This window comes from Triturus cristatus, chromosome 2_2, assembly GCF_964204655.1.
Source record: "Triturus cristatus chromosome 2_2, aTriCri1.1, whole genome shotgun sequence".
NCBI lineage: Eukaryota > Metazoa > Chordata > Amphibia > Caudata > Salamandridae > Triturus > Triturus cristatus.
Window position 1 is genome coordinate 1,171,628,613 of NC_140582.1, and position 21,893 is coordinate 1,171,650,505.

At 46.3% G+C, this 21,893-nt stretch overlaps 1 protein-coding gene across 11 annotated transcripts in view; it reads left to right on the top strand.

Moving 5' to 3' along the window:
• Window positions 1-21,893, top strand: part of DYSF (dysferlin) — a 1,012,908-nt gene that overhangs the window by 570,275 nt on the left and 420,740 nt on the right. For all 11 annotated transcript variants that reach the window (XM_085642744.1, XM_085642751.1, XM_085642747.1 and 8 more), the window contains 2 exons: window positions 809-951; window positions 13,386-13,559. In XM_085642744.1, coding sequence (XP_085498870.1) covers window positions 809-951; window positions 13,386-13,559 — 317 coding nt within the window. The remainder of the gene's footprint in view (window positions 1-808; window positions 952-13,385; window positions 13,560-21,893) is intronic.

Below are 21,893 nucleotides of genomic sequence, written 5' to 3' on the forward strand. Positions count from 1 at the left end.
TGTAGTCTGATTTATGAGTCATGTTCAGTGACCTGTATCTACAGCCCCATCCCAGGGAGCCTGAACTGCTCGACCACAGCTACCACCGAGAGTCAAGTGCAGAAGGGGAACTTGGCCCAGTTGAGCGGGGTCCATAGTATGCCGGGCCCCGGCACATCAGGAGTAATAGGTCTCAGCCACCACAGTTGGTCCCAGTAACCTCTGCGTGCCCTGTGGCCCTCTGATAGGAGTTCTGACATTTCAATCTTATAATGTATTATTCTAATCTAAGGGTATCCAAGCTGCTGCATAAGGATGAAAGTGGCCTGTTAAATCCTCCTGGTGCAGCCACTCCCGTCCCAACACACTGGTCAGAGAAACCCTGCTCACGAGAGCGGTCAATGTAAGAAGGTTTTAAAAGTCACCCGTTGTGTTCTCGTAGGCTACAAACATTTTATATACCATTCAACTGAGCTTTCTTACTTTATCAAGAAATATGTTTGCATGTATACAGAAATAGTTATAAATAATAAGGAATTTTGTTATTTCAGTGGAATTTTAAAAAATGTGTGACTTTATTGTCGGATGAAGGAAGATTAAAATGAACAGGAAATGGTGAGGGAGCATCAAGTTTACATGTAACACATAGTAGGCATGCTCTATCAAGATTAGCATACCTTCAATATGTGCTTATTAAGGATTGTTCGAGGATTCCTACGGATTCCATGACATCGAAGCACTATGGATTTGGGCTGTCCTATGATTAGGGATCTGTAGCTGTTTAAGAGTTATTAGTATATGTTATGACATCATTTTTCCTATTTTTAAGGTTGGGAATATGGCATCACCATTCCTTCTGATCGCAAGCCGAAGTCCTGGGTCCCCGCAGAGAAAATGTACCACACCAATCGGCGACGCCGCTGGGTTCGTCTTCGCCGAAGAGACCTCCAACAGATGGAAGCCTTAAAAAAGGTGAGATATTTATGTAGCATGTCAAGCGTGTACAACAAAACAATCGTACAAAAGATTGTTGCTTAAGTGTTCTACTACAGAAGAAAATAGGCTTTCTATCTATATAGACAATGGTAGGGGATTCTGGAAGTATCCCATAGTTTTTGTTGACCTTCTGAAACACCATTTTATTTGTGGATGTTGATAATTGTGTGTGTCTTACTATAAACAACTGAACAATAGTTTGCTTCCAAAGCTCCTACCACTTCATTTTTCAGTGTAATGGGCAGAGGCCTAGGACCAAGCCTTGCCAGCTGCCAGTCTGTGGCTGATGCACAATGCCCTGTGGCTTGTCTCATCAAGGCTTTACCTCTTGACCTCCCAGGCAGCTGCATGCAAACCCTGGCCTATGGATTCTCTGAAATGACAACACACGCCTGCCCTTGGGGACATCAACCTGTAAAACTTAATAGTGCTTAGATATTTTTAGATTTAATTGTAAAACAATGCCATAATAATACTCTAGCCTATAACCCATGTTTATCATCAATAACATTACTCATTCTCATTGTTAAATTGTATCTCACAAATATGCTGAACCATTTTTAGGTCGAGCCTGGGCAGCACATGCGCTGCTCTGCGAGCCATGCTGTATTGGAGTATGTACTTGAAGTCCCGCCCACTCGCCGCCCATATTTGTCATTGGCTTGTGTCATTGTCCTTCGTAAATGCTGGCTTCTGATTCATTATTAGGCTTGTTAGTCCCTCCTTAGTACCCACTTGTCTTCATTTGGAACCTCCCAGGAGGACTGGCCTTTTTACTTCGGTTGTTACATGGTCCGCCTTCTTTAGTCTGTAAGCACTGTTTTCGCTAATGAGTTTAAATTACTGCAGGAGAGTCAAGCATTTGCAATGCAATAGGTCTCACATTTGCTAGAGTTTCAGCTATTGGCATGTAAATGACAATGCCTTTTATTTATGTTTTAAAAACCAAAACATAAATAAAAGGCATTGTCATTTACAATGCCAATAGCTGAAACTCGCGTAAATGCGAGACCTATTGCATTGCAGATGCTTGTTTTTAATGTAGCAAAGGGAGCAGCACCAATGCATTACAGTTCTGTAAATGCAAGATGCTGGAGGGTTACAGCCCTCTACTGGACGCTGATTGCGAGAAGCCCTCCTTAGCTTTAGCTATTTATGAATCAAGTACTCCCACTTCACCTGGCCAGAGTTTGAAACCAGTGAAGAAAGTCCAGAGGCTTGGAGCCATCTTCCCCTTATCACTGTTGTTCTAGTCCATGTCAACACAGTAAAAAACAAAACTGCCTTCAATTGATAAAATCTATCAAAATTGATCCCCTCTTTCATCCTGGCTTCAAGGCAAACCTAGTAGTATGTTGGGCCACTGTATCACGAATATACGAAGAGCATTTACCATTTGTAAGAGCCTGCAACAGAGGCAAGACTTGGCCCCCTGATTCGCCCTAGGTGGGTCTGGTGGCTTAGCAGACTATTGCATCCACTCTAGGGGCCTGTGTTTGACCTCATGGCTACAGGTTCCAATCCCGGTGGGGCGACTCAGCCTTTCATCCTTCTGAGGTCAATAAAATGAGTACCATTGAGTTGAGTAACAATAAACATATGTTATTCAGCGCCAAGATACCCTTGGGTGAACAAGCGCTTTACAAATACGCGTGTCATGTTATGCTTTACACCTTACAAGAACAGACTGTGTCATCTCTATGATACTTTTTTTCAATACAAATATAAACTCAGCCTGGACCCAACCATAATCAGGGGGTGACTGGCCTACCTCTGCAAGCCACTGAATACTTGAGACCGGGAGCCACTACTCTCAATGGCTACTACAATCTCAAAAGGTACTTGGAGAAGAACCAATAGAAATATTTAAAGTCCCAAATCCCTGGAAGGGATGGGGCATACAAGTTTTAATGATGAGTTACATTGTGGAAAGACTTTGCACCATGGCAACAAGCATTGGCAAAGCAAATAGCTCCGGCCTTTCGCAGGCCTGTGATTTTTAATTTCTTTTTTCTTTTGCAAGCATATGCAATACCATTTTAAAGTGTAAAAGTAATCAAATTAAATGTTGTGCTAGCTAACAGTGACGTGCCAATATTTGGAAAGAAAGTAATAGAAAAAATGCACATACCAAAAATAAATTCAAACCATGAAATGATAACAGAAATAAAAGCAGTGGAACTGAAGTGGACTACTTTCTAGACGTAGGTTCACAGGTGTGTCTTGGTGTATGCGGATGGTCCTATAGCTAAGGCTGTCTTTAGGCCAGACCTAAAAATGGAACAAGCTAGTATTGAGCTGTAATCCATTTTTAGACATTAAAAACCAAAGCAAACCGGTGACACCTCTAAATGCCTCCAACAGTTCGGCGCCGGTTCTTATTTGCAACGGCACTTATGACTTCTACCAAATGGCGGTGCTGTTTGTGTAAGGTAGAGATGAGCAGATGCCTGCCACCTATGCCATTCTTACGGCTTCAGGGGCCTCCACCTGTCTGAATTGTCACACTTGTAGGAGTGGGATGGTTAGTAGTTGTGTAGGTTCTGTGATTGAAAGCGCTGGTGGTGGCAATGGAGGGTGCTAGTTGCAGTGGCCCTGCCACTTTTTTTTTTTTTTTACAAAATACGTACTGGCATGGAGAGTTGTTTCTTAAAGAAAGCGGGTTTTCAAGAGGCCCTAAGTATGAACACAAAGTAAACTTGAAGCTGAAGACGAGTTTACATCTTCACTGGGGTGAGGCGAATAAAAGAGGCCCCCCTTTTATTGCAAGAAGGCTGTATATGCAGACTTGCCTTCTACCGTTTCTACATTTAGTCTAAGGTTGCAGCATAATGTAGTCCTCCATTGCCGCACATGTCCAGCACCCCTGGCTATTTGTGAATATTGCCCCAGCAATGAGATCACGTGTGTGGTCATATATGCGTGTGTGTGGCTGCATTGTTAGGATTGTGAGGCAAAGGAGAAATGTTGTACATTCCACATTCTTGGATTCACATAATTACATTTTCTGTGAGTTCAGTGCACTCTTTGACGTGGCCTCTAGATGGCAATCTTGCACCATAAAGACATGGGTGTTTGCTAATTTTGCAGTGTGGATACCTTCATTTAAAACAACGTATTTTGACAGCTTAGATGTTCCCAGCCTACAGCAGTGGCGTGGAAAGCATGCTTCAGAGCCATTTCAGTCATTGCACGCCCTGCCACCAGGTCACCGAAGTTCAGTCCGGTCCAGAGTTCCACTGGAAGGCACATCCATTCTTAAGTGTTTATTTTTACATTTGGTCGCATAACATCACCATGATTATCGCAAAGAACACCGGTTTTTACACTGAAACAAAAGTGGCCAGCTTAAACCCAAAGCAGTTCTTCACGAAGGGGCGTATTTACAAGCCCCTTGCGTCGCCGGTACGTCACCTTTTCCCATATTAGAAGTGACGCACCGGCGGCGCAAGGGGCTTGTAAATAAGCCCCGATGAAGGTGCTGATTTGGAGTAGTTCACGTTGCAATGCAGCGTTTGTCAGAAACTGAAGGTCCATCCAGTATACAAGCATTGCCAAAGCCAACAGGTCTCGCCTGTGACACTGCAGCAAAGCCAATAGGCCTGGCCTGTGGCACTGGAGCACAGAGCTTAGCATAGTGTGCCGCCCGACTTTTGTTGTACTATTTATGTCATTGCATCCAGATATATGATACAGGTAACATCATACATACAACAAGCTAGGACTATTGGCTTTGTCAATGGTTGTTAGTTGCTTAAGATAAATAAGCAGCAAGTATGGCTTGTATAGAATATTGAAAAAGCTTCCACTTAAAGCCCCAGTGACACCACCACAATGTTGCTGCTCCCGAGAGTTTCAATAACCCCCGCACTTTGCCCACTCCCCAACTTTCCATTATAAATAAGCCAACGTATACTCTTGTCTTTGTGGTGGTCATTTGTTGGCCGCAGTTTTATTAGGAATACACTTATTATCTTGCATACCTTTGCATATCATACCATAAATCATTATTGGTGAACTGTCATATTTGCGTCAAGTCTCGTTTGAATCTCATTAAACATTGCATTTGCATAAATCACATGTAGATTGCCCAATAGCAGATTAGACTGACAGTTCGTTGTATAGGTCATTTGCAGGCTTGTATTGTCTCTTGGCCCCACTGGGTCGTTGCTTCGTTTGGTTGGGTTTGCCCTCTCTTTGCACGGAGGGTGTAGCTTCTGTCCCGGAGTTAGGCCACAACTTGCTACCTTGTCCGACTCTTGTTATGCCCTGCCATCCGGTGGGGGCTGGGCAGCGAGCGCCGTCTCCGTTTGCTACCCCCCTAGTGGTAGGCCAACTCACCCAGCCGTAAGGCATCCCAAAGTGAGTGGTCCTACACACCTCCCTTAGGCCAGTTCACTCATCCGTGAGGCATCCCGAGGTGAGTGGTCCTATTCCGGCACACCGCACTTCGGTGTGCCTCCGTACCAATCATTATCCCCGTAGTTTCTCGCCACGCCGTCAGGGAGGCTTACGTCTTCCTGCGGCTCCCCCCTTCCTTCCTTCTTAGGCCATTTCATCTGCAACCTGCTAAAGCCATTGCACCCCACAGGTTGTTCCAGAAGACTCCCATGCCCTCCTCAGACAGGTGCACCCCATCTTTCACATAGAACTCGGGGCGACCCATGTGGATGAGCCCATGCCTAACCGTTTCAAAACCATTGGTTCTGCAGAACTTGCTCACCGTGAGGTTCAGCTTCTTCTGTGAGTCCTCGACTGCTTTCTGCGATTGGGCCCCGCGCCATTCGTTTCTGCTGAACAGCTCTGACCAAATGATGGCGGTGCCCCCAAAAGCCTTGCCTGCCTCCGACAGGTCTCTCTGTATATCCTGAAGAAGATCTTTCCTTCCTCGCCTGGCCAAATCGTTCCCCCCCCCAAATGTATGATCAAAATATCCGGGTGCCAGGCTGCCTCCGCCTGCAGTTCCGCGAGGGTCGCAGGCAGCTGGTCCCATTTCATTCCCGGTTGGCCAAACCACCGTATGCAGGTGTCCACTGGCCGTCCTTCTTGCTTGTGTCCCCTCTGCCGCCACCAGGAATGCATCCGCGTTATAAACGAGTGGCCCACCACCCACACCAAGCATGGTCTCCGTCCTACCGAGGTAATGATAACATATCACTCTGTTGCTTGACTGAGGGGGGGAACGCGCCTCCACCCTCCCCCGGCATGTGGATTATAGCAACTGGGTCTTACGTAGGTCCGGTACACCCGTGACCGCCATCTACCTACAGCCTGTATGCCGGCCTCGGTCATTCCATCCTGCACGGCCGTAGTGGCGGCCCCAATCCTGAATGAATGGGACCCGAAACCTGACGGTAGCAGCCCTGCTTTGCTGAGTGTGAGGCGCAAGATCGTGGTGAACTGGAATCTGCTAAGGTGTGTGCCGTCTCTGTGCTTGAATAGGGGCCCTTCGCCGGCCGGTCGCACTGTCATGAAAGCGAGCAAACAGCACACCGCGCAGAAGTTCCGAGCCTCAATGCACCGCAGCCTCACTACTGCCCCTCTGCCGGTTTGACCTGTCTTTGACCCCCTCAGTAGGATCTGCTACTAGTTCGCTAATGCGGAAAGCCCTGAAGAAAGCGGTGGAAAATGCTGCCCTAAACAGGAGGTGCTCGAAGTTGTCCTTTGTGATGCCCCACAGTGCTCCCAACAGCACGCCCAGCTTTGTGTAGTCTGTTGGGTGCCTGTTATCCCTCCTTGCGCCTTCTGTGCGCTTCCACCCCTTCATTGCCGCTTTGATGTAGTGAGTGGCCACGGGGTCCAGCCCGGTCTCGCCACGTTGGACAGGTGGGCTTGCGTCCATGACCTGGATTTCTGGGAGTTAAACGCCCAATGTATGAATTGTTCTGCTGCTCTGCGTGTGGCCCCCACATTTCCCAGAGACTGGATGCCCACTACCCGCATTACGGTGCCAATATATGTCTTGTATCTCCCAGCGGCTTCCGGGGTGAGGGCTTATAATAAATCTACCCCACCAGGTCCCACAGCTGGCCCGGGAAAGGGGTCATGTCCTGCTCTGTGCCAGGCGCCAGCTCCCTGAACTTTTCCATCCGTGCCCTGGAGAGTGCGTCTGCAACTTCGTTGTCCACCCCTGGTACGTGGCGTGCTCTCAGGTCTATGTTGCCTTCCAGCTGCAATATAACCAGTTGGCACATTAATTGCAGTGTATCTGGGCACCTGGCTGTTCCTTTGTTAATCGCCTGTACTACCCCCTTGTTGTCGGACCATAGTGTCAGTTTCATGCTCTGCAATTCTCGCTTCCAGATTTTTGTCGCCGGGCCCACTGTCTTTTCTGCTGAAAGGGGGATCCCTAGTTCCCTTGCCAAATCTACAAATGCTGTCAGAGTGTCGCCGCACTCTGCTGATGCCGCGGGACCAGTGAAAAGGAAATCGTCCCAGGAGTGGAGCTTCCCACCCGAGGGGTGTCTGACGTGTAGTGCCCATTCAATAAGGGTGCTAAATAATTCGAAGTAGGCGCACGATACCGAGCACCCCATTGGCATTGCTTTATCGAAATAGAGGTCTCCCTCCCATTGGAAACCTAATAGGTGAAAGCTCGAGGGGAAAACTGGGAGTAAGCGAAAAGCCGACTCGATGTCCGCCTTTGCCATGAGAGCCCCTCGGTCTGTTGCTCTGACTAGGTCAATGGCATCGTCTATCGTGGCGTAATTCACCGAACATACTTCTGCGCCGATCCCATCGTTTTCCGAATTACCACCTGGGAATGACAGGTGGTGAATTAGCTGGTATTGCCCTTGCTCTTTTTTGGGGGCTACCCCTAGTGGAGAGATCACCAGTTCCTCGCTCATGTGAGCGGGGAGGGGGCCCTCTATTCTACCCAAAACCCTTTCCTTCTGTATTTTCTTTGTCACTACCCCTGGGTGCTGCCTCACTGATTTTAGATTTCTGGCACTGCCAGGCGGGAGTGGGCCTGTAAACGGGATGGGGAAACCTTCTTCAAAACCGTGAACTAGAGTCTCAGCGTCTGTCTTGTTGTGGTAACTGTTGGCTAGCTTGCGCAACAGGTGCGTGTTGATGGGGGACCGTGCTAGCCTGTAATTTTGGAACCCTGTTGTCCCCCTCGCGCCCCCCGTGTGTGACTCACTGTTTCTTTTTCTCTTTCCTGTCCCCTTTGTCATCTTTCCTGTGTTTAAACCCCGATGCCGGGTGACCCCCCGCAGGAGGAGCAGATATGCTGGAATTTGCATGATGCCCCATAGGTACATTCATTCGCTTCGAACATCCAGCAGATTGCCGGTGTCCCGTTGTTGTGTAGTGCTTTCCATGAGCTGAATTGTTTGGCAGGCGAGGAGCAGTGTGACCTGTTAAGTTTTTTGGCAAACTCCAGCGCCTCTCATGGATCCGGAAAAGTAAGAGTCTTGGAGCCTTGTTTAATGCGCAGTTTAGCCGGGTATGCCAGCGAGTAGGAGATCCCGTGCTTCTGAAGGAGCCGTTTAGCCGGTAAGAACTCACGGTGTGCAGTCTGGACCACGATGGTGTAGTCAGGGTAGAATGAGAGGGAGTTACCCTGGTGGCGAATAATTTCCCCTTTTTCCCTGGCCACCCGGAAGATGGCATCACGGTCCCTGAAATTCAAGATTTTGGCTATGATGGTGCGTGCCGGCAGGCCAGGGCCAGGACGAGGACCAAGGGAATGGTGGGCCCGCTCAACAATGAAAACAGATGAAAGAACATCGCCAAAGAGCTCAGGAGCCAATTGTTCCACGTAGTTCTCCATGCGAGAGATGTTGGTAGATTCGGGCCCTCCTGTAATGCGGAGGTTGATCGTACGGGAGCGCGCCTCCAAATCCTCGTTCTGATTTTGGATGACATCAAGTATCTCGTCCATCTGCAGCACTTACTGGCGGTCTTGGGTGGCGGCATCCTCTGCGTCAGACACCCTGTGCCATTTCAGATGGAACCAGAGGGTCACCCCCATCCGCGACAGCGCCCTCCTGGCATGTCTGGCGGCGCTGGTCGAAGGTGATTTTGGGCTGCTTGGGGTCGGTTCTCCCCATTGCAGGAGTACGCCGGCGAGAGGAACAGCCAGGCAGCAGAAGAGAGGCCATAGGTATGGAGCGAGGACCAATGTACCCAAAAGGGCGACGGACCAGCAAAGGAGAAAGCGTCGGCTCAGGCCCAGCAGGTGATTGCGAAGACTTGGGGAGGCAGATGGGCCTGTTGTAGGAGAGACGTGAAGACTGCGGGCTCCAAATCCAGCACCAGTTGGCCACAGCGGATGGCCTGCTGACCCACCCATACGAAGCAGAGGCGGCGAAGTCCAGCTTGAGGGAGGAGAGCCAGAACGGTGTGGCGGCAAACTATGTGGGCAGTGAGCAGGGCCGCCAGAAAAGCACAAGGAGCAGCAGTGCCAGCCCAGCCGCAATTGCTGCCAGGAGGCGCAGGCTAAAAGGGGCAGCGGCACAGCATGGGGAGGAAGCACCACGCAGGGCCCAGGCGGCTAGACTGACAGGAGGAAGACCAGCCGGGTAAGACGGGCTATGGTCCGATTGAAATTGCAGGATCAGCTCTCTATGCAGATGTCCCCAGCCCAGAGAAGCAGTGGCAGCAGGATCCAGCGGGGGGGGGTCGTGCGGTGCAGCACGACGAAACACTCCTAGGCCGGACTTGAGATGGCGGCCAGATGCTGTAGAGGAGGCACTACGGCTGGCTTAGGTCCAGGAGCAGGGGCCGGCGGGCAGTGGAGATCTCCGGTGGCGCCCGCGGGTAGAGGCGGCAGGTGGCCGACGGAGAGTCGGCGAGCGGGTGCACAATGCTTAGATCGCCTCCAGGGGAGCACCCCGTCCAGGAGATCAGGCCGCTGCAGAAATGGGGCCGATATACTAGTGGACCGACCCAACAGCCGCTGGAGGATACCCCGGGGAGCCGGGGGCCGCCGCAGGAGGGGGGCAGCGATTAGCGGGGGTTCAAGGAGAGCGCTCCGCCCGCGTCGCCAGGCCCGATGGGGAAGGCCTGAGCGGCGGGCGCCTAGAAATGGAGAGTGGCACCTGATAATGTGCAGGCCAGGCCGAGCGGTATGACAGGCGCGCCCCCAGTCCCGCCACAGTACGCACCCACAGCAATGGCACCTACCGGCTCCGATGGTCGAGGAGAGAAGGTGCCGCGTATAGCAGAGGTCCAGTCCACAATCGGCATAAGTAGTCGGCACCGAGGAAGCTGGGACGGCCCCGCCTGCCGCAGGGCCTAGGCCCAGGGCACTTACAGCGGCGGAACTCGGCCCAGCGACGACCCAGGAGGTCAGGAGTGGGCTCAAACCTTGCCCCAGGGTCAGGTGAGTGGCGATAGCGTGGTTCCGAGTGGCGATGATTGTGGCGTCTGCAGGATGGTGAAGGATTTTTGTCCACTCAAGGTGCAGCCATTTTGCAGCCAGCTAAGCCACGCCCCCCAAGTTCACCCAAAGTTCACCCAAGGTTTACCCAAAGTCTGCACGGTTAATTCCTACTTAATGTTTCCCTGCAGGAGACCCCCGCCGGGCCACGGGTTCCGCTGCTTGTGCCTGAAAATGCCCCCTTAGTCTGCTTTGCAGCTAATTACTGTAGGTCTTTTTTTTTTTAAATAATCCTTTTCCAGGCAACCTCGCTCGCTCAAATCGGACCTGTTCCTTTAAGGGGTTGGCTCTCCGCCCCCTCGCATGCTCTCATTTCCAACACGGGCACGCGCCTCTGGCGTCGAGCCCGCTGAAGGGAGCACCATGCACTTGACTGCTTGACTGGTGTAGCTTGTAGCCTGGAGCTAGCATTGGTGCTTATCTTGCCTCCTAGCTGGCTACACCCATATTAGAGTTTTTCAAATAAATTAATTCCATCTGTCCAGGGCATTTTTCCAGTTGTTTCACTGTATGGACCCCTGCTGGGGTCTTATATCTCCTGAGCAGGCCTCAGCCCACAAATGCTCTGTGTAAAGTCGTTTTCTTTCCCAGTGCAGTTATAAAAACAAGAGTGGCTTTACATTGTGACAGATGGCTACCTTCACACTGGGCTACCAAATATTATGAGCTGACTCATTATAAGCTAACTGTACAGGTCTGGAACACATCAGACCAATCACATCTGCGTAAACTATTGTCAGAGCGAATGTCCCTCCAGAGCAGCAGGTTTCCAAAATACAAACCACCTTTGGCAGCTCTGACTCTGTTTCTGCTATCACAGAGAGGGCAAATGCCAGGTAAATAGTTAGGGGTGGGTGGATTCAATACCTGGTGACCTTATAGAGTTCATGGGCACCCAGAGAGTTCTGGTACTTGAGTCAGGATATAAAAAGCAACAACAGGTGTGACGGAAAAGGTGTGTATTCAAATCTCTTTGAAAATTAAGTGATTATGAGTTCAACTGGTTTTAAGAGGGAGGCAGTGATAAATTTGTAAAATAAATAAGTGCCGGGACTCCCGTCAGGAGGCGGCTTCCACTAGTCCATTTCTCCTGTTAGCGCCACCTAAAACAGAACCCACTACTAATTAACCATGTAACCCTACAAGAAGGCAGGGGTTGTGGCATAATGGCCAGAGCTGCCGACTTCGGAGCTGGACGAATCACTTAATCTCCCTGTGCCTACAAAAAATGAATGTGTCCTTAACTGGTGCTCATGAAAAGTGCTCCAATACCTTTGGGTCGAGTTAACGCTATTAGCACCGATGTTGACGATTAAGTGCCATGCCAAGCACCGGAAACCACCTGCTCAAATTAAGCACTGGAGGGAGGTTGTTCTAAAGTCTGGCAGCAAAACAAGAGAAGGGGGGCTCACCAAGGCATGCTTATGTGATACGAAGGATGATGAAGAGTGCTTCACAAGTAGACAAAAGAGAATGTAGCCGAGATTAGAGGTTGAACCTCTTCCTGAGATAAAGGAGGGTCCTCACATTGCTGTCCTGGCCTACCAGACAGAGGGTCTTTAATGTGACACTCTTGCAAAGCTGTTTAACCAGCTGACATGGTATGTGGTCTGATTTACACTCAAAGAGCAGAGGTCCAGCTGCTGCACTTAGGTGACCTGGTGCCCATTCAATGAATATTTAGGGAAGTCTAAACGTAATTTAAGCTCTTGCATCACTAGTGGTGGGCAGCAAAACATAAGAACGGAAATCATTTTCTCAACGTTTCAATACGCATTAAACAGGTAACAGTATTTTTCTTTATGTGAAGGGGAAAAGCAAAGTGGAATCACAACAACGCGATACCCAGATTCCAAGCTGTAGAAAGTGAGCCTAGGTAGCGGCGCCTCCATGCCGAGATCCAGACTCAGGCGGGGGCACCAAATCCCAGAATGCCAGTTTTGTCTGAGATGATTCTGAGAGTATTGGCAGCCATCCATCCATCGACAAGACTGAAACTTAGAAAGGTTGATGGTTGATGGCCTTGGGACCACTCAGTCTGAGAAGCGCTTGTGTATCTTCAGCATTAACGTGAACCAACAGTCTCATAAAATTCAAGTACCTTTTCATTCAAAATTTAGGACCCACCGGATCATGTGGGATGGATACCGCTTAATTTTGTAATTCCGTGTATGCTCCAAGGAAGAGACATATGTAAGATGTAAGCTGGTCCATATGACACCCATCAGGAGCAAGGAGTTCTGTGCTCAGCCTCCAGACTCACGCTGACTCACTCAGCCAACATCCCAATCAATGTTCCATTAAAGCATCATCACTCATACAGGCTGATCAATGACACAGTCATAGGACATAGGACGTAGCTATAACACATCCCCTTTACTGATAGAAATAACATAAATGCAGATGTATCAGTGCGTTCGGTCAAAAATACAATCCCACTTGGATCCGAAGAGAAGACTCTCATGGTCTAGTTGGCCAACAGTGTTAGAAGTTGCAGAAAGCCAGTAAAATGAGTGTCGCAATCACCATCCATTGCTAATGTGGTGTCATGTAAGACCACAACAAGAGCTATTTCTGTGTCGTGAGTCAGTTTGAAGCCTAATTGAGTCAAGAGGTCTGCAACTCTTTCTAGTAACCTTAATAGTGGAGGAAGTAGAGAAAAAGTTGGCCTGCTTTGGTAAAGGCTGTTCATTGACTCAAACATTATGGAGACTGAATAGTTCTAAATAAGTTGTGGCTTAACCCAATTTAGTTTCCCCAACTTGAAGATCCATGTAGGAGAGGAGATAATAGAACCCAGACATCCATATGTTAGATCACATCTCTTCACCTGGTCATGTATATCTTCAATGCAAGCCAGGTTCTCTTCAACCCAACTCATAACGCTTCACACACTCAATATACTTGTGTACGTGCAATAAAACGCTCTGTTGTGGCTGTACGGCAACATTGTAATAACCCCCTAATCTTCACCAGAGTGCACTGGCGGCCTCACATTTTAATGTCATGCTGTATTCCACAGCGTAAAGTTGAAGATTGGGAGTCTGAAGGCTGGGAGTACGCATCGCTCTTCGGATGGAGATTCCACCTCAAGTATCGTAAGACGGACAGCTTCCGCCGACGTCGCTGGAGGCGGCGCATGGAACCCCTGGAACGGACTGGAGCGGCTGCAGTTTTTGCCTTAGAAGGTGCACTGGTAAGGATGGAATTCCCTATACAAATCCCGCCCGCGCGTGGCTGTTGCGCATTTCTGCACATTTTTACACACACACTAGATTTATTCTTTGAAGATGATCTATTGCATTGAGCACCACATACAGTTTCCCATGATTTGTTATTTTGTATGAAGGGAATGCTGCTAGTGATTTACTCCCAACTTTAGTAACAGGTTTGACATAGCATGTCTTGTTTAGTGTCATACGTGATGTACTGCACACAGTGATTAACAGGAGTTTGCACATTCATTGAAATGTTGAAAGTAGATTATGTGATCTATTGTTTCTCAATGTAGTCCATGATTGACAGAATAAGACTGCTATGAGGCCCCTCTCAGAATACCCAGCTCATTCAAAACCTTCGCTGCAGGCAGAGGGCGGGACAAAAAAGGAGGGACCTGGCAGGGCAGTCTTTGTAGTTGTAAAATAACACTATTGCCACCCTATGCCCCCTTCTCTGTGACTTGTAGCACACACATCAAAGGCAAAACAACTATCTATGTAAGCACAATGTATTATTATGTAACATATATAGGTAATACTATATGCACCACATGGTTAGTGTTACGGAAGTGAACCAGTGTTCAAGTTTGTGTTTGGTTTTTGGTAGAGAGAATGTGGGCTTGTGAAGAACCAAAGCAAACTGTGGGGCATATTTAGAAGATAATGACGCAGCGCGGTGCTGTAAGCCATCTTGCTGCGCCGAGCTGCGTCATTAGGAAAGTGCAGGGATGCATCGTATTCACAACAATACTGCACATCTGGCTGCCTGGCGCCAACACAGGCACCCTTGCACCATAGTGCAAGGGTGCCTGTGTCTCGTGCATTATTGTTGTTACAATGTGTGCTGCATTTTTCTAGTTAAACGAATAGGATGTGAGACACTGTATTTAATATCACTGCAAGTAATAGATGTTACAGTTACCAAATGTAATCTTCCACTCGGTTGCACAATGACATCATCATCAAGCACTTGACACAGTTCACTATTTTAATCGGTGGTATTGTGCCTTATGTTACATGTTTGTTATAGATAATACATTATGTGGTATATGTTACGTCTGACATGGTAGGCTGATATTGCTACAGAGAGTATAAAAATGACCCTATAAATATTACCTCCATCTTCATGTGACGCAGAGTGCAGCTGCTTTCCATAGCATGTCTCTTAGAATCCCGGAGAAAGAGTCCAGGTTAAACAAATGCCGCCAGCAGTCGAACAATAAACTGCACTTACTCAGACCTAAGAAAAACATTCTGTCACAGAAGAAAAACACTGTTGTCACCTCAGAGCACTTAAGAAGTGCAGGAAATGCTTACAACATTTATCTCAATGGAGAATGGGTTAGTAAAATCATGAGACACTCAAGTTGGATGCATTCCTAGGAAGAAGTGTTCAGAGTCAGTACTGTTCTAGGAGATGCAAATTCAACTAGGACCATGTTATCAGAGTCATTGTTATCGGCTGTATGGCTTCAATAGAGTTCATGTTTGGCGTATGATACACTGTTGTCGAAAGTTTCTTAAAATCGTTCATCACCTTTTTCCTCAAACCTACTCAACACCCTCTACTCAAGCATGTGCTTCTTTGGCATCGTCGCCTCCTGCTCGAACAATAGATCCTAGCTTTCGTCCAGATGAGCACCTCTGGATCCATCTGATCCACTGGAGTTCCGAAATCCCCCAAGGCTCCATCATCGGTCCAGGGATCGCCAGCTTGTACATGGATACCCTGGGAGCCCTCCCAGCCAGCGAGAACATCAGGACCCATGATATGTGCACCCAACTTGCATCAGTAAATGAGAATACATATGTTATAAAATGTCTCAGCACTGCCCAGGCCTGGATATCTAAGTCATACTTGAAGCGCCGTCCCATGAAGACATAGGTTGTGCTCATCGCCAGTGATAATAACCAGAAATAAGTGAAGAATACAATTTCAGTATTGGGCCTTGATGGGTCTTAGGATCACACGAAACCACTTGAAGAGCCCTGTTCAACCACAGCCTAATTGATCAAGTCCTCAGGAAGTTTGTCAGAATCTCACCCACCCTCAGACATCTTCACTGGGTTCCTTTTTCAGCCCATATCACTTTCAGAGTTAGCTGCATCCCCAAGCAAGTGGTAAACTTGAGCATGTCACCTTATCTGGCAAGCAAGATAAAGATGTTGGTGGACAATGTACTACACCAGCATCCTCATCAAGCTAGAGAAAACAGAATAGAGGAAGAAGAATTCAGAAACACTGTGTATTCCTGTGTTAGAGGCATCTAGTCTTTGCATTTTGGTCTGGCGGCAGTGATGCTATCTCAAGAAATACCACTTCTATAATTTCTCCATAGAAATTGCATAGATTCTCAACTTTATCAATTATAAGGAAAAAGAGCGGTGTGCTGCTAGAGAAAATTAAAAAAAATAAGATCATTGAAAATCTGTGCCTATCATGAACAGCAAGAGAGAGATGAAAAGGGCACCCCTATTCAAGGGCTCAGAAAGGAATTCTGAATATGTAGCTAAAGAGGGTGCCCTGAGAAGAAACCCAGAAAACCATGGCTCCAGCATTCATCTCCTTTGAGATGTGCGCGGAAGGCAGTCATGGAGTATCGAAAAGTCTTACTACTAATCCTCCTGCTGGACAGGATAACGGGGGAACACGCAAGGCCAAGTTTTGGGCCACTTATGCAGAAACAGGTCTTAAGAGATGTCCTTCTGTCTCAGGTAAACACCATACTATCAATCTTGGATAGGGGTATACAGAAAAGGAACAGGTTAGGTGAAAGGTTAACTCGTTAGTGAGTGACAGAGTGGGCCTACTGGCAAAAGCATTCCAGCAGCCGCTGCACCCCTGAGCGTAACTACACGAGTCGGCATGGGGTGGGGAGTAGAATTCTATCTACCTCATTGGCATCACCATCTGCAGCAGGGCGGGATTCAACCGTCTTGAGACCCAGAGGATTCTTAGAGATGAGTGTAGTTATGACGCCACAAACTCCATGGTCATTGTCCATGATGAACAGAAACAACCACAAAGTAACTAGCTGGTTCACTCCCAAGTGCATGAGCAGGTCCTCATCGCACACCACCGACTGTAGCATCGTTGGTCGTGGAAGAAGAGACCTTCCTTTCTACTTACAAATTTACAATCTAACTTAAGGTTTCGCATTGAATTCGCCAAGAAGGCACTCGGGAAGCTACTCTTTGCATCTTCGATCTTCTTCCCGATCAATGGGCCGCATGCTTCTTGGGGAAAATCCGAGTAATAGAGGCTGAAACCAATAAATAAATCATAACATGTATGTTTGGCCTGACTATAGTTTTTATATTTCTTTACTTTTATCGCCAATTTGAAATCTAACTGGTCCATATTTTGTTACCAATCCCCTGCTAGATCTCACTGTGGCGTCATTCCGTATGCGATCTGAAACACTTCTAACTAATTCATATACTGAACCTCTGTAATCAAAATAGTCTCAGTTAAGAATATTCAACATCATTCTTAAAATAAAATGTAAATCTGCATCTCGCATGGCACAGAATTGTGACCTTCAGGCATTTACAAGCTGCAGCCCAGGATTCCAGCCTGCCTGCAAAACCTTTCTGAATTCCTATTTTGAAAATATTCACATATTTTCGCATGCAAAAAATGCACAGGTGTAAAAATGCTTGCAAACGTTTTGCGTTTTTTAAATTTTTCTACGGAGAAAATTGTTTTCCAGAAACTTGCAATTTTCTGTGAATCAATTGCGGTAGAATATAGGGCTTGAGAAAGAAAAAAAACTTTCAAAAATTGAAAAATATCCTTTGGAGTGTTTTTATACCTTTTATTGCTGTAAAATTATCCACTAATTGACTTTTTCATTTGTACATAAATGGCAGAATGGAAACAAAATCATAATTTTGCAATAGTCAGATGTGCAAATTTGCAAATTATGCCCAAGTCCCCTGTATACTTACAATTTTTCAAATTCTAGTTTTAAGAAGATGCAAATCATGGGCATTCTACTGAGGAAAGCTGGGGATCTTTTGTACATCTCTACTGCTTAGCGCTTAGTCATGGTGCAGAAACAATTTACTCAAATGTTGAAGGCAATGCTTGTTTTTGAGCATACAGTAATATCAAAGTTGGGTGCATAATTTCTCTAAAAGCAAACTTGGTAATTATCAAAACATTTTATACACAGCAGTCTTTTTAGTTGCATAATAGTTTGAATTTGGAGTCAGAAACTTCCAATCCTGATTCATAGATTCAGGTTTCCACGTATAGTAGACCACGAATCCCACTTATCACCACAAATTACCACAAGTGTAGTATATTTTCCCACGGTATAAGTTTAGGGTTTTGGTTGTAACATGGTTTTTTACGAAGAGGTGCATGTGTCAAGTTGGAATGTATTGAACATGCACCAGGCTGTAATGTTGCGGGTAGTCACAAATCTTCCAAATACTTTACGCACCAAATTTGTAACTCTACCTATTTGTCCAAAATAGACAGGCGTAAATATACATACTTGGTGAAAACACAACCTACACATCAAAAGATTATATATGTTCAAAGGAGAAGGAAAAGTGCACTGTTCATTTGCAAATTAAAAATGAAATGTAATTGTAAATCTCAGGATTCCCACCGGTGGAAAACTTTCCGCTGTAGGTATATGCACATAAACCTACGATTGTCATAGATTTCAATACATACGTATACCGATATTTTCCCAAAGTTTGCACTTTCATACAAACATGTGTGGGCTCACAATTTGTGCTGTTACTAATTTGTTTCTGAATTGCCCGTTGGTAGTAAAGTTAATTAAAAACATAAGATATTCATCCTTTGGTTAGCATGGACCTAGTCTCAATGTAAAACTTAATGTCACTACCGAGAAGTGGATTCTATTCAGCTTTACCGAAGCTGGAAGGAGGAAAACGATTGAGGAAAACGAAAAGGGGTAATCCACCACCCCACCGCTCCCTAAGCAATTCCAAACACGGCACTAGGCTTTATGTCGAAATGAAACACCTGACAAACGCCAGCTCCATGTTTTTCTTCATGGGCAATTTCCTACCTGTGATTGTACATCCATGTTCATGTTTGGATCTAGTGTAAATTGAAGTTAAGAATGTATTTTATGAAGGATTAGGCTTTCTTATAATGAATTTGTGTGGGCTGCTGTCGAGGTAAATGTTTGGGGTTCCGCCCAATGAAATGTTGGCTCTGGTTTCCCCTCGCTCAGCATGATACGTAGTGTGGAGAAACTGAAAGAGCTCTGTAGGACATTTTGTTCAGTTTGTTTCCAACTAGCAGCAGAGTTCTCTACTGCATTTTTACAACAGGCGCTAACGCAGGCGGCCCCTCTTGATTCCGTATTCATTATGTGGAATTAGTCAAATTTGATTGTGCATTTGCAGCGGTTTGACGCTATGGGTAAAAACAGTCAGATTATTCAGCAGTGGCCTTTTCACTGAGTGCATCCATGTTCTACAGACGTCAGTGTCTTTTTGGGTATGCATTCATAAAATGTCATCCCTCCGGGGAAGACCCAGTTCTGAGAAGCGATGGTAGTATCCATACTAACTAGAGAGAGAACTGAGAGACGACTTTTAAGATGCATCCGACTAGAGGCAAAACTGAGAAACCACTGTAGGATTCCTTTTAAGGTGCATAAGTCTAGAACTAAAAGTGAGAAGCCCCTGTAGGAGACCTCCATCTAGAATCAAACCTTGCATCTATCTAGATCACTCTTTCCCAAACTGTGGGTTGCCAGCCGAATTCTGGTGGGCCGTGAAGATCAATAAATAAAGACACCTTTACATTTTGTATTTATCTTGTCACATTTGCTTTGCTCTAGAGACAGGTCAAATGTCAGGTTGTCATCTGACAAATTGCTGCTGATTCTTTTTGCATGGGGATTGGTGTTTGCTTTTCTTTCTGTGACTGCAAAGTGAACTATGTGGCAATCAGCTGGGGTACAGGCAGCGTGAAAGAAAAAGGCTGCAGGCTGTCATTGTTTTGTAACACACAACAAAATAAGATACTTATAAATAAACTATACAAATATTTCCGATTATTTAAGCAGTTAGGAGAGCAAAAATGAAGCACACTTGTTTTGTTATTCTGATGTGTGATGGAAACAAAGATTTTAATAGGATCATACACAAGTAGGGCCGATTTTAGGATCTAAAATAAGTCAAGAGACTTTTGCTTGGTGAAGCACAAATGATAAACATTCACTGAACCCAATTTCCACCGATTATCATTTGTGTGCTGTATAGGTTTATCAGCACAGTTGGATGTCTATAGAATTTTTTTAGCCTTCTCTACTGAAAATGGGCTGCCTGTAAATGACAGCGCGCAAAAACAAAATGCTTTAGTACTATATTTTATTTTGGTAATTTACATAATTTTGAAAGCATGACTAATATTAGATTTAAAAAATTGCCCCGTCTTATGCCTGTTAAATCTAGGTGGATCGTGAAAGTTTGTTGTTCTAAAAATTGGGTGGTGGTTCTAAAAGGTTCGGGAAACATTGATCTAGAGTAAGACCAGGGAGCCACTGCAGGATCCTGCAATCTGACTCAGAAAACAATTGAGAGTTAGAACTGAGAAACCACTGCACATCCTGTCTGACTGCAGCACCTGTGTGAGGCAGACGTAGAAACCACTGTGAGATCCCTTCCAACTGGAGCCAGCACGGAGGTGCCTCGCAGCGATCCTTTCTAACAGAGGCATCTACCTAGAATCAGAACTGAGAAACTACAGTAGAACCCCATCTAACAGAGACACCTATCTAACGGTAAATGCAACAACCAATCAAAGAAAGAATCAGCACCTACAAAACTACGGCAGGAGTCCGCAACATCTCAGGAAACTATCTACAGGGAGAATCTATCTAGAGAAACTTCCTTTGGAGCTCCATCTAAGAGAGGCATCTATATAGCCTCAAAACTGGGAAATTTCTGCATGATTTTAATAACAGGCATTTATCAAAAGTCAATTTACTAGAGTCGGTCTTCCTTATTGTTTCTCATTGACGAGGTTGGTGGCCCTAACAAAGTGATGACCTGCAGCATGCTAGCCACGTACAACATTGTTCTTTGATTTCCGTATTACTGAGTCAAAGGAAGCATGCTGCAGCCTCTATTTGCAGAAATGCATGGCAAGGAGAACTCTTTGAGCGCGAAAAACACAAATGCATGAAAGGTGATGCAAACTAATCTTCATAGAGAGGTTCCACGTTGTCTCTTCTTTGCATTTCTGGGGTTCTAGTCATGCGATGTTGCTGCTGCAGGAGTAATACCTGCTGCTGGAGATCTTAAAGTTGGCGGTTGGGTACAGCGGATTGTCTTGCAGGTAATGCCGCAGATCTTGAATGCTTTGAGGACCAGGTGTGCATCTTAGAGGTTTCGGAGTGTGGGTATGGCCCTGTTGATGTCCAGACTGCTGTGATCAGATAGAGAAAGCTGCTCTTCGATGGGACGAGTTTGGATTCTGGTAACCATTGCCTCCAACAAGGCAGGACCAAGGTTTAGACAGCCGTTCTGAATTCTGGGAGTGGTAGTAATAATATTTATTGAGAAATGCACAAGTGCCAATTGTTGTTCAGCTTCTACATGCACATATAGCATTACAAACACAAAACACTAAACAATAAAGCATGCATCAGTAGAGAAGATCTGAACCACTAGTCTACTTGTCTCTGGTCAGCAGAAACATTTAATTTTCTAAAGTAGACTGAAGGACTGAAGAAAAAGCATTCTACTGTTTCTGGAAGGAAGGCCTTCACTTTGCATGGTAGCGATAGCTGGTGCCACTCTTTTCTTGTATGTTAGCAAGGAGTTTCTTGAAGCTAAGGTTGGTTTTAATAAGGCTGGTTAGGGGCTCGACACTCCGGAGGAGCAGAGGAGCGAGGCCATCGGGGGAAGTGCTGATTGCCAATGTGAGTTGGTTGTTGTTTGGCTTGAAGTGAGGAAAAAATCTCTTTTTATTGGGATGAGTTTGAGGACGTTTCTTGACATCCAGGCATGAACTGTGTTAAGCATCTTCAAAGGTAGAGTATGTCAGTGTTGGAAGTGATTTGTAGGTAGATTTGGTTGTTGTCTGTTAGCTGGAGGATGCTTTTGTCTTTGTCTGTCAGTAGGACTGCAAGAGTTTCTATGTGCAGGCTGAAGCTTACCTCTAAGAGGATGGAGCTTAGCTGGATGACACAGGGTATCTAGAAAAGGAGTTCTCTTGGGAAAACGATGCTTTGATTGCCAGGTAGGACGTACCACATTGTAGTAGGTGGCCTTCAAATCCAGTGCTGGAGAAGTTGGTCTCATCTAAG